This window comes from Pseudorasbora parva, chromosome 24, assembly GCF_024679245.1.
Source record: "Pseudorasbora parva isolate DD20220531a chromosome 24, ASM2467924v1, whole genome shotgun sequence".
Classification (NCBI taxonomy): domain Eukaryota; kingdom Metazoa; phylum Chordata; class Actinopteri; order Cypriniformes; family Gobionidae; genus Pseudorasbora; species Pseudorasbora parva.
In genome coordinates this window covers 32,224,271-32,238,477 of record NC_090195.1, presented here as the reverse complement: position 1 = coordinate 32,238,477, position 14,207 = coordinate 32,224,271, and the positions used below count along the sequence as shown (strand labels likewise).

The window sequence follows — 14,207 nt, the reverse complement described above, 5'->3', positions numbered from 1 at the left end:
GACTATTTCATTTGATGTGGGTTTTCATTTCATATTTGAAGGAAAAGGGTTTCTATAAGTATTTGACAAAAAGGCCTCATAAAGTGACACATATGTTCTTAAAAATCAGCAGAGGCGAACAATATTATTTCTAAGCATTGATTCAAAGTATATTCTAGTTACTGCAATGCAGTTATTTTTAATATTTATAATAAATACTGTTTTTTTTTCTTTTGATTTTGAAGTGACATATCTTGTCAGGTTTATTAAGATTCACTCTTAATGTTAATATTATTATTATTCATAATATTACTAGTGCTATCAAATGATTAATCACATCCACAATAAAAGTTTGCATTTAAATAATAAATGTTTGTGTAGGCCTACTGTGTATAATTATTATGTATATTTGAATGCAAAAACATACTGCATATGTATACATTTATATAATTTATATTGTATATAAATATTTTATAAATATAAATATTACTTACACTCACCCAAAGCATTATTAGGAACACTGGTTCAATTTCTCATTATTGCAATTATCTAATCGACCAATCACATGGCAGTTGCTTCAATGCATTTAGGGGTGTGGTCCTGGTCAAGACAATCTCCTGAACTCCAAACTGAATGTCAGAATGGGAAAGAAAGGTGATTTAAGTGATTCAATTTTGAGCATGGCATGGTTGTTGGTGGCCTCAGACGGGCCGGTCTGAGTATTTTTTACAATCTGCTCAGTTACTGGGATTTTCACACACAACCATGGGTTTACAAAGAATGGTGTGAAAAGGGTAAGACATCCAGTATGCTGCAGTCCTGTGGGTGAAAATGCCTTGTTGATGCTAGAGGTCAGAGGAGAATGGGCCGACTGATTCAAGCTGATAGAAGAGCAACTTTGACTGAAATAACCTCTCGTTACAACCGAGGTATGCAGCAAAGCATTTGTGAAGCCACAACACACACAACCTTGAGGCAGATGGGCTACAACAGCAGAAGACCCCACCGGGTACCATTCATCTCCACTACAAATAGGAAAAAGAGGCTACAATTTGCACGAGCTCACTAAAAATGGACAGTTGAAGACTGGAAAAATGTTGCCTGGTCTGATGAGTCTCGATTTCTGTTGAGACATTCAGATAGAGTCAGAATTTGGTGTAAACAGAATGATAGCATGGATCCATCATGCCTTGTTACCACTGTGCCGGCTGGTGGTGGTGGTGTAATGGTGTGGGGGATGTTTTCTTGGCACACTTTAGGCCCCTTAGTGCCGATTGGGCATCATTTAAATGCCACAGCCTACCTGAGCATTGTTTCTGACCATGTTCATCCCTTTATGACCACCATGTACCCATCCTCTGATGGATACTTCCAGCAGCATGTCACAAAACTCAAATCATTTCAAATTGTTTTCTTGAACATGACAATGAGTTCACTGAACTAAAATGGCCCCCCAGGTCACCAGATCTCAACCCAATAGAGCATCGGGAGCTTTGTGCCCTGGATGTGTATCCCACAAATCTCCATCAACTGCAAGATGCTACCCTATCAATATGGGCCAACATTTCTAAAGAATGCTCTCTCTCTCTCTCTCTCTCTCTCTCTCTCTCTCTCTCTCTCTCTCTCTCTCTCTCTCTCTCTCTCTCTCTCTCTCTCTCTCTCTCTCTCTCTCTCTCTCTCTCTCTCTCATATTATATTAATATAATTATACACACTACACACAAATATTATGTAAACAAACATTTATTTTGGATGCAATTAATCATGATTAATCATTTGACAGCACCAATTATTATTATTATTAAAGCTGCTGTAACTTTTTGCCCTCTAGCGGTTAATTAACAGAAATGCATACGTCTTGCATAAGAACATTGCAGCCAGAGCTACTTCTCTCTGTTTATGTCTATGGCGGATCACACAGAGACTGTGCTACTCCGCAGCGGTACCTACCAGACCGGTCTGAAATAGTCCCAATATAAACACTTATTATAAGTGTACCATAATTATTTACTGTAAGACATAAACTGTTTTGAAAATTGATTCATGTTGTACATTCTCATTACATAATTTTCGTAAATCTTGAAGACAAAAAAAAGTTATGGACAACAGCTTTAAGAAAAATGACTATTTTTTATTTTTATTTTTTTATTAAAGACTGAAAGAAATACTAAAACATTAGATATATACTGAAAAAGAGCTTAAAAATAAGACAACTTATAGGCAAAACTCCTACTTCTATAATCGTTATTTGCTACTAGCTGCTGCAATGAATGATGTCAAATGAAGCCACAGTTGCTTCAGAAAGAAAGAGAAATCTGGGGTCTTGAGAGCAGTGTGACAGCGGCAGAGCTGGCAGCGGTTGCTATCAGCAGGGCCCTGCGGCACAGGAAGACACCCTACAGGCAGCGGTTTGAGCGCCATCCAGCCCTCAGATCTCCAGACTACTGAGAAACCATCATACAAGCTCAAACACACATGCACGAATGAACATTCTACTGGCCAGATGATGTTGGATGATTAAGATGGTAAAGCACGAAATTGTCTAATTTCATCTGGATGTTTCCATCCACATTTCTAAGACGCTCGATTGCAAATGCAGTAGTCTGACTTTCAAGAATTTCCACAAGGGAGCGCATTTCTGGAACTAAACTAGTGAGGCAAATCCTCTTATAAATCCCTTTAAAGAGCGTAGCGAGAAGGAGAAAGGAGAAGTTTCTCTCCGGCAAACATGTGCAGGTTGTTTGGCTGCTGTAGTAGGAGGAAAGACAACATTCTCCCTGTCGGCTCTGTGTAGGAAGGGGGCTGAATACTAATACAGTGCAAGAAACACACACACACACACACACACACACACACGCACGCACGCACGCACGCACGCACGCACGCACGCACGCACGCACGCACACACAAACACAACTGAGAGCTGATGCGGACACGTACAGTATAAATATATACATACATATGGTAAAAGGACTGCATTTATACAGCGGTTTTAACAGACCCTATGGCCATCCAAAGCACTTTACATTTTTGCCTCACATTCACCCATTCATACACCGACGGCGATGTCAGCCATGTAATGCACCATCCAGCTCGTCGGGAGCAGCTGGGGTTAGGTGTCTTGCTCATGGACACCTCGACACTTGGTCAGGAGGAACCGGGGATCGAACCACTAACCTTCTGGTTTATAGACAACCTACATGAACCACTGAGCCACTGCCGCCCCAAACACAGTTCCTGACAATAATCTTCAACTAAGCTTTACCTACTATAAGACAAAATACTCTAGACAGCATTGCCACCTCAAGTTAGATGGAATTTGAGGGCAAAGAAGACTAGAATCAAGTTAAACTTGTATAAGGTATTATATAGAGAATGTCCTTGAAGCAAGCGGGTGATAAAGGGATAATCACCTAAAAATGATTTTTTTTGTGTTACATACAAGAAGAACCTACATACAAGACAACCTACATGAACCACTGAGCCACTGCCGGCCATATATATGCATGAGAAAAAAAAAGTTACAAATGCCACACAATAAACTGATTAGGCTTATACATTTGTGAGTGATTCTAAAAAATAAATAAAAAATAAGGTAGAATCCCTGTAATGCAGTGCTGTGAGTTCCATCCATCCATCCATCCATCCATCCATCCATCCATCCATCCATCCATCCATCCATCCATCCATCCATCCATCCATCCAATTAACATTTAAAATCGATAAAACAACACTACATAAGTTGATTCAATATAGCCTCAATCTGGACACATGAGGGACCAAAAATACATTTTAGACTTCTCTATGAAAAAAACCCCAACAACACTATTTCCCTAGTCTGATTGCTATTTACATATTTGACTAAATAACAGACGAATGGGTCTGAGGATTGTTTGTCGATTTGCTCTGTGCTTTTTTCAATCTCCTTTGGGCAACAGATTGAATTAATGTTTATAGACACTGCCATGTCATACATGAGGAAACTAGAGATTGTGCAAAATAACAATACTTTTGCAATTTAGCTCAATAAACACATGGAAAGTAAAAAAAAAAAAAAAAAAAAAAAACGAAAGAAAAGAAAGAAAACTCATTTGTTGGCGCATCGGCTTTCTCTCTGGAGTCAGAGGTTCCCGAATGATAATTTGCCTCATTTACATCCTTTTTCCGTCTGAATAGATCTGTGAATAGATTCTGTTTACCTCTGGCCCTTTTGCTTTCCAAAGTACACACATGTGTGTGTGTTTACACTAGATATGCCATCCTGTCCTGCCCAAAGTAAATGTTAAAGCCTGTGTGCTAACATAAAACGCTTCCACCTTTTGCTCTGCGATACAGGCTAACCTCTCCCCCATAATCCATCTGTACTGCCCCATGCCTCCCCAAACATTATCTCCTCCCTCTTAATTAAGTCTTGGCTGGCTGTTCTGTATCCCAGCATTCCTGCTGCTTTGGTTATTAAGGCTCGCCGTATGGAACGGTTGGCCTGCCAGCAGCTGGACTGGCACACTCACCTGGGGCAAATGAGGGCATTTGATCCTACTGGGCCGGTGTCCCGCTCTCGCCTCAGGTGCCAGCCTGAAGTTGAAGATCGCCTGCAGGGCGCACAGAGCCGCCTGCCTCTTTGCTTGCTTCTTACTGCGACCCGAGCCCTCGAATATCCTGCCATCCACTCGAACGGCCATGACGAAGCTGCGGTGTGCCCGTTTGCCCTGGACGCGCTCCGACAGGCAGGCATATCGCAGGCCAGGCCGCAGGTCATTGAGCAGGACGACGGGGCTGGGCTGGGGCATGGGAACCGGAGGTGGGGGATGGCAGGGATCTGCTTGCCTGGCCTGTACAACCATCAAGTCCAACGTGTGGCGCAAACGGAGGGCGCTTGACAGCAACTCGCTCTCGGCAGAGCGGCAGCCGTCAGCATCGAAGCCTTTAAACAGCGTGTCTGGGAAATCGGCCTGGTCCGAGGTGAAGTCGGCTGCGGGGTTGCTCAGGCCGCCCATGGCCAAATGAGCTTGAGAGGCATTGGGAAACTGGATGAATGACTTCAGGGCCATTTCAGCCGCTTTCATTTTCGCCTTCTTCTTCGTAGGGCCGGTGCCCTCGAACGTGAGTCCGTTGACTTCTACGGCAATAGAAAAGACGGGCGCGTGCACCGGTCCTGTCTGAGAGACCATCCGGTACTGTAGACCCGGTTTCAGCTCGTTCAACTGGACCAGGGCATTTTTTGGTGCATCGGACCACGACAGTTTCTTGCAGTACAGACGCAACTTGCGCAAGTGTCCGTTATTGTCCTCCTCCAAAGGTCGCTTTCGCTTGAGGCCGGACGCCCCGTCCCTGGGCGAATCGGACAGGAAGAGTGTTTGGCAGTCTGATGGAACAATGGCGCAATCCTCCAGGTTTCCTGTGTTACGGTTCTCCTTGACCTCAGCACTGCTGGTGCCTAGGTTGGAAGCAGAAATTACAATTATTTAGCAAAAAAAACTAAAACACAATGACTGCTATATTCTACTTCATTCTGATTTGTGCTATAATCTCACATGTCTGGCATTTCACATACAAGTTGCCATTACCTTCCCCAAAGCAGCTGCTCCTAACGGTTCTATATGAGAAAGCTTACCTTACATAACTTATAAAGATCTGAGGACAAATCCTCCAAAATGGGGCATTATCTGGCAAATCGCTCCGTAATCTTCTACAAAATTGGCTTGGAGTCCTTACTTAAAGTAGGTACAAATCGTCTCACAATATACAATGCAAAGGAGACACTGTTTTGTAATGCAGGAGAGCAGGCGTTTATGAGATTTCAGTGTGTGAAAGTCTGATCACACATTAAAGCCTCTATTTCACACCCCAACTGTGTTGTGATGGAACCAAATGAAATCCATCTGTGAAAATAAACTTCAACACATGGATGCAAGCCTAAATTGTGAGTAAAAGGACTGAAATGTTTTTCAGCACTGACTATCTTCAACTCCTCGAAGTGTGTATATATGTAAATGGTTAAATGTAAATTGTGAAAAATAATTTCTGAAGTTAAAATGCAGTTAAAATAAACAGCTTAAGCCATACTGACTCAATGTGTCCTCGTCTTCTGTGCCATTGGCCGCTGGGCTCACGTACTTGAAGGGTGCGATCAGCGCAGACAGCATGTTCATTTTCTCTGAAAGGTAAAAAAACAAAAAGAAAGTTCATGTAAATCCAGCACATACTAGTTTTAACATACATGATTCATAGTTCTTTCTTAAAGTTGAAGAGACGGTCAAAATAAAAAAGATGGAGTAGATTATAAGGCCTGAAGTATATATAGTCTTTACTAAGTTGATGTAAACCCTAAGTACATACAACACGATTTCAGAGGTTCAGTGTGTCCTTGTATTTGCTACTGGTCTTAGAGCAGTGGAAACCAGTTTGTGCTCATTGTCATGTATCCCTCTATTTCCACGTGTGTGTGTGTGTGTGTATGTGTGTGTGTGTGTGTGTGTGTGTGTTGGGAAAACTGCAGGTTCCTATTAGGGACTAGGCTCAACCAAGACTGTGAGGAGTTGACAAAGCTACCTGGACTCGTAATTACATACCACCTTTCCCAGCATCCCCTAATGATCAATAACTTTAATGGGCTGACAAAAGTAAAAAAAAAAAAGAAAAAAAAAAGTGTGTAATTGCTATAGGTCATATGATGGTCCCGGGATTGTAATAATTTAGAGAGGGACATGCAATCATTTTTCTAGTTATGACTGCTTCAGAGACGATTATAACAAAAGCAAATTAGAGTAAAAAAAGTAAAAGTAAAAAGTAAAAATAGCTCCTCAAGAAACAAATATATATATTATATATATATATATATATATATATATATATATATATATATATATATATATATATATATATATATATATATATATATAGCACGATAACAAATGTCTATAGAAAGCTTTGGATGCATATTTTAATGTTAGCAGTGAAACCTTTTAACTTGTTTGTCTTGCAGATCATTGCATTTAGATTCATAATAATGAATAAATTATATTCCTATTTTCAATTCATTTACCAGATTGTAGGCATAGTTTGTTCAAAATTTCAGAAATGTAGTGTCCTACAGCTTTGTTTCTTGAAGAGGTATTTTTATCATAATTTGCTTTTGTTATAATCGTCTCTGAAGCAGTCAGAACTAGAAAAATGGTTGCATGTCCCTCTCTAAATTATTACAATCCCGGGACCATCATATGACCTATAGCAATTACACACTTTTTATTTCTTTTTTTATTTTACTTTTGTCAGCCCATTAAAGTTATTGATATATATATATATATATATATATATATATATATATATATATATATATATATATATATATATATATATATATATATATATATATATATATATATATATATATATATATATATATATATATATATATATATATATATTTTTTTTTTTTTTTACAAAGGCACTACGTTTTGTTGTCACCAGAGATACTCAATTGGGTTTAAGTCAGGGCTTTGGCTGGGCCATTCAAGAACAGTCTCTGGATTGTTGTGAAGCCACTCCTTCGTTCTTTAAGCTGTGTGCTTAGAGTCATTGTCTTGTTGGAAGGTGAACCTTTGGCCCAGTCTGAGGTCTTGAGCACTCTAGGGAAGGTTTTTGTCCAGGCTTTTGGCCGGACGGCCAGTTCTAGGAAGGGTTCTGGTCGTCCCAAATGTCTTCCATTAAAGGATTATGGAGGCCACTATGCTCTTAGGAACCTTAAAGGTCCACTGAAATCAAAATTTAAGTTTTTTAGCTTTTAGTATGACTGTGTTAGCCTTAAATTTATGAATAAGCTGGTATGTTCCAAGACTATGACAAAATTTGCATTTAGGAGATATAATCATTCAAAATGTACAGTCTCCCACTTCCATTAAAACGAATCTCAGATTTTGGTGACATCATCGCAGACTTCACTTTCTCGTCAAATCTTCTGTCCAATCAAAATCCTCTCTAGAATCTGAAGCCCGCCCCCTACGCTGCTGAAGCTGCAACTGAACTCGGTCAGTTGTTAACACACATTTACTAATTTCTACATGGTGAAAGGCACATAGCACACTATATATGTGATAGGAAACGATTCAGTGGAAATATGCTTTCATTTGAGGCGAATAAAGTCTGTTTTCACGTTAGTTTCACACACCGCAGCGGCGCACTCACCCCAACGGCTCTGGTCTAAATTTAGACCATAGACGCAGCGCGGATCATATGCCATGTGTCTGTTCCAGACAACAAACATATCGACCCATTTGATTTCTGCACAGAATGCTGCATATCAAAGCGATATGGAGGAGATTATGATGGTGAACAGTGTTAGAGGAAACTGGCTTTACCAAACAGAGTAAGGTCCGCTCTTGCGCTGTAGTCAAACTGTATATTAACGAAACGCTATTGGCTGTTTCAAAAAAGGGGAGGAGCTGCTAACAGCTGGAGCCGGTTCAGGGGAAATTACGTCAACACATTGAATAATGCGGTGCGTTTCAAGTAAGTAAGTAAGTAAGTAAAAGTAAGTAAGTAAAATTTATTTGTATAGCACTTTTCGTAGATAAAAATCACAAAGTGCTTCACAACAAAAAGAGGAAATACACAACATTACAGTTCTAGTCAAAATAAGTAACAAAAACAATAAGTATAAATGAAAATAAACAGAAATACACAAAAGACCAGCCAAATCCTACACTCTAGATAAAAGCCTCTTTAAATAGAAGAGTTTTCAACTGTGTTTTAAAATTTTCCACTGAGTCCAGGCAGCGTAAGGAAGAAGGCAATGCATTCCACAGTTTAGGTGCCACAGCTTGAAATGAACGGTCCCCTCTTGTTTTAAAATGTGTGTGGGGGGCAACTAAAAATCTTTGACCTGTTGATCTCAGACTACGTGAAGACGTACGCAGCTGTAACAGGTCAGAGATGTAACAAGGCACCTGTCCTTGTAGGGCTCTAAAAGTAAGAACCAAAATTTTAAAATGCATTCTAAATTTCACTGGTAACCAATGAAGGGAAGCTAAGATCAGTGTGATGTGTACTCTTTTACTGGTGTGGGTTAAAATCCTTGCAGCAGAATTCTGGACAGTCTGAAGGTGACACAAATCTTTCTTATTTAGACAAATAAAAAGACTGTTACAATAGTCTAAACGGGACGAAATAAAAGCATGAATGATCAACTCCAATTCGGCCTTTGACACCAAGGCTCTTATTTTCGAAATGTTCCTTAATTGAAAGAAACAGTTTTTAATAAGTAGATTTGAGTGTTTCTCCAAGGACATGGCCGAATCAAAAACAACACCTAGGCTCCTAAGATTCGGCTGGACAGACGAGCTTAGGGCACCGATATGTTGTTTAATCTGAGATATGCTTTGCTCAGGGGCAATGATCAGTGTTTCAGTCTTAGCTGAATTCAGAACTAAAAAGTTATCATTTAGCCACTGCTTGATATTGCTCAGAGGCACTTCAGTGGGCCTTTAAGGACAACATTATTTTTTTGTAACCATGGCCAGATCTGTGCCTTTCCACAATTCTGTCTCTGAGCTCTTCAGGCAGTTCCTCTGACCTTATGATTCTCATTTGCTCTGACATGCACTGTGAGCTGTAAGGTCTTATATAGACAGGTGTGTGGCTTCCCTAGTCAAGTCCAATTAGTATAATCAAACACAGCTGGACTCAAATGAAGTTGTAGAACCATCTCAAGGATGATCAGAAGAAATGGACAGCACCTGAGTTAAATATATGAGGGTCTGAATACTTAGGAACATGTGATATTTCAGTTTTTCTCTTTCAACAAATATGCAAAAATCTGAACATTAAATAACTTAAATATATAACTTAAATGATTTTAGCAAATGGTTGCAATATACCATAGAGTGGAAAATGTAAGGGGGTTCTGAATACTTTCCGTACCCACTGTATATGGGCCCCCAGCCATATCTAGGCTCCAGAATATTATGAAACTTGTGGGTGGGTGATTTTGATTGAGGGTAGTGTACAGAGATCCTGTATGGGGCCACAGTCATAACTAGGCACCTGATGTTTATTGGAACATAGGACTAAGGGTAGTGTACAGAGGCACTTGGGGGCCACAGTCCTATCTAGGCACCAGATTATTATAGAATTATTTTGTGGGGTGAGTCATAGTGACATGAGGGCAGTATTTACAGATTAGGGCCCCAAACTCTCGTGGAGGCCTCAGTCATATGTAGGCACATGATTATCATTGGGAGATTGGGGATGGGCTCTTTTGACAGAGTACAAAGGCCTAAACAGCAATCTGAGAAACATAGAAAAACATGAAACTCAGTTGTCGGTTACATTTCTTTATAACATCTAACAATCTGCTTTGTCATCATCTTGTGGCTAGGGATTCAATCGGCCACTTAAGATGATCAAGGGTCGAAAAGGGTTTGCTGTCTATTCCACATCATTGCAGAGAGTCAAAGACAGTTCCATCACTTACTGTAAATGGAATGAAGAGAAACCACTTAAATGAAAGACAGTGGAGTTTTGTCAAAGCAGCACAGTACAATAAAATAAGACCCAAAGGTCAATATGGTAACTTCATAAAGGCTTGGTTCTCCAAACATCATCACGTGAGATTCTAAGGCACGTGTCAGACACTACTGCCACCAAAGACTGGCAATAACACAATTTAAAACAGTCTCACCTATCAGCCAGTCATACGGAATCTCTCTCGCTTGACTGAAACGTGACCAAGCCCTGGCAGCAGGGAATTTTGACATCTCATAATGTGTTGAGTGTGATAAGGAGCAAGAATCCAATTATTTTGCTTTCCCAAGCAGTGGTCAAGAGATTCTCTCTCCCTCCCATCAGAAGTGTGGAGGATTTATAGGTCACATATAGCACAACCAAAGTGCTGAATGTCAGCACATAGCAGGGAAGATACGGTAGCTGCATTGTACGCTTCCTGTGTGTCATTTCCTGAATGATGGCTGAGGAGAAGAGGGCATGAATAAGTGATGGCAGGTGCTATCACTGTCATCAACCAATCACAAAAGTGCTGAGACAGACACTCATACTCAGAGCGATGATGTAGAGGTCTCTCCAAGTTCAGCGGTATCTCACAAGCTCAGAGCTTCACCATCACTAAGGAGCCAATGAAGGTTACATGCTTGACGCAACACCAAGAATCATAGAAGGCCCACAGGAAATTAAGTGTGAAGGTTGTTCCTCCAATAAATGAGAACGGGAGTACAGTGTTTAGGTAACAACTCAGTTATCTAAAAATTGGACAGAATTTATTTGCATATTTTTAGTCCAATCAAGTAAAATCTAATAATATTAACATTTTCCTTACATCAGTGAAACAGCTGTGTTAAAACATTTTTGTATTAAAAAAGAAAAGTATAAATTAAAAACGTTTGCATTCTGCTGAGTAATTTTTCTTTTTTATTGATTTATTATTTTCCCACCCTCTCCTATTTTTTCCACCACCATGTCCCTTTAGGGGCTCTGTAGCTTTCACACATAAAGTCTTTACTGGTAATTACCCTTAAGAGATCGTGTGAACAGGACCTTTTCAAAAATACCGGCAAATTGGTTATGGCAAATTGCCAGTATGAGAAGCTGTTATGTTACTAGTAAATTCCAGGCTTTGGGCCAATCATAAAGTTCTTATGGAGATGATGCCATTACTCCACTTTACGATTACTATGGTAACACTTTATTTTAGGGTTCAATTATCGCTATTAACTAGTTAGCTTAACTTATTAGCATGCATATTACTAGGATATTGGCCATTTATTAGTACTTCTATGGAAGCATGTTTCCGCCACTGAATAAAAAAAATAAAAAAAGTAATTGTGACTTTTTATCTTAAAATTCTGACTGTTTCTCGTCGTTATATCACGTAATTGTGACTTTATTTCATGCATTTGTGAGAAAAAAAAAGTATGAATTATGTGATAAAAAGTCACAATTAACTATTTTGTTTTTAATTCTGTGGAGGAAACAAGTTTTCAGACTGTCTTGAGATTTACAATGTAACATTTTGTATATGTTTTAAAATTATTTAACTTGATTAATATTTAATACAGACACACACATAGGGCCCTATCATACACCCAACGCAATCCGACGGCAGGTGCAACACTGCAAAAGTGTTTTTTTGCTAATTTCAGCCCAGTTTCATTTTCACACCCAGTGCTATTGTTGTTCAAATAAAAAATGCAAAAAAGGTGTGTTCAGGAGCATTGTTGACACGTTACTATTTTGTATTTTTCGTAATATTTGCCTATAGACAGGTCTTGAACGTGCATACACTCTTCTTATTACACACACAGGGATGTGCAGCAGCACACAAACATGCCAAATATTAAAAATAAAAGGATTCCTCTCTGGAAAAGCGTTCAGTCTTTTCATGTAAATAGCGAATCCGCTGTGGTGCGAGCACAACTGGCTTTTAAAAGGAAAGGGAGATAAGACTCTGATTGGTTTATTGCAAATTATGCCCAAAACACACCCATGACTCATTAAGAGACTAGGGACAACCCTTTTGGACCGTGTGCCTGGCGTGTGTTCCTGCACCATACGCTTCAGACCATGTGCAAAGATTGTTAGAATATAGCCAATAGAGACATATCTCAGTTAGCTAATTCTTTAGCTTTTGGATTTCTTCATAATAAAGCTAATATTCTCAAACATGCAAAAGACAGGTAAATAATTACAACACTAAATGTTTCAGTCTATAGTGTGTGTTACTTTTTTATATTTATGTTAGGGTTTAAAATGTATTTATTAGCCAACAATTCACAAGACAATTCACAACATTGATTTCCTCAAGATCTGTGGTGTGATTCTCACAGACATGGTGCCTTATGTTTGAAGTGTTGCCATTTTTCTGACAGATTTTACAAACTGGAAGTTGATGATGGCTTTTGATGATGATATTTTAAAAGCCCTAAATATTCCCAGACAGCAGCAATATCTGGCTAAGTTTCTGATAGTATGCAAGGAAGGAGATCAACAACAGAAACAAAAGACAAGCCACACACATCAGCCCAGACACAATCAGTCGACCCATGCTCAGGCGCTTGTCACCGGTGGATGTTTTGTCATGTCACCCTCAAGCACTTGCCTGTCTGGGAATCCAAACAATATGAGCAACTAGCTGGAGCTCTTAAAACAATCCATTACTGTTGCCATGTTGAAGAAGGCCGAATCATTATTCTCTCTGATCTATGCTTGTCATGATTTCAAGATTCCGGCGAAATATCATGATTCTAGGTATAAATTTCATGACCACAGTTGAAACTAGTATGCTATTTGACACTCGTACAAATGTAGCTATTAATATATACACTCTATTGCCAAAAGTTGGGACGCCTGCCTTTACGTGCACATTAACTTCAATGACATCCCATTTTTAATCCGTAGGGTTTAATATGGAGTTGGCCCATCCTTTGCAGCTCTAACAGCTTCAGCTCTTCTGGGAAGGCTTTCCACAAGGTTTAGATGTGTTTATTCTTCTAGAAGCTCGTTTGTAAGGTCAGGCACTGATGTTGGACGAGAAGGCTTGGCTCTCAGTCTCCGCTCTAATTCATCTCAAAGCGGTTCTATTGGGTCCAGGTCAGGACTCTGGTGTTAAGAAACTTGACTGGCCTGCACAAACTCGCTCATCCATGTCTTTATGGATCTTGCTTTGTGCACTTGAGCGCAGTGATGTTAGAACAGGAAGGAGCCATCCCCAAACTCTTCCCATAAAGTTGGGAGAATGTAATTGTTCACAATGTCTTGGTATGCTGAAGCATTAAATATTCCTTTCACTGGAACTAAGGGGCCAAGCCCAACACCTGAAAAACAACTCCACACCATTATCCCCCCTCCACTAAACTTTACACTTGGCACAATGTAGTCAGGCAAGTACCGTTCTCCTGGCAACCGTTCTCCTGTTTCTCCTGACTCATCCATCAGATTGCCAGACAGAGAAGTGTGATTGGTCACTAAGAGAACACATCTCCACTGCTCCAGTGGCGCTGCTTTACACCACTGCATCCGAGCCTTTGCATTGCACATATAAGCTTGGATGAGCTGCTCGGCCATGGAAACCCATTCCATGAAGCTCTCTACACACTGTTCTTGAGCTAAAATGAAGGCCACACAAAGTTTGGAGGTCTGGAGCTATTGACTCTGCTGAAAGTTGTTGAATTCTGCGCACTGTGCTCCTCAGCATGCGCTGACACTGCACTGTGATTTTA

At 39.9% G+C, this 14,207-nt stretch overlaps 1 protein-coding gene across 1 annotated transcript in view; it reads right to left on the bottom strand.

Moving 5' to 3' along the window:
- adarb2 (adenosine deaminase RNA specific B2 (inactive)) overlaps positions 1-14,207 on the bottom strand; it is a 258,599-nt gene that overhangs the window by 88,332 nt on the left and 156,060 nt on the right. Inside the window, exons 2-3 of the mRNA XM_067435113.1 lie at positions 6,050-6,136; positions 4,491-5,416 (exon numbers count right to left, since the gene is read on the bottom strand). Coding sequence (XP_067291214.1) covers positions 4,491-5,416; positions 6,050-6,136 — 1,013 coding nt within the window. The remainder of the gene's footprint in view (positions 1-4,490; positions 5,417-6,049; positions 6,137-14,207) is intronic.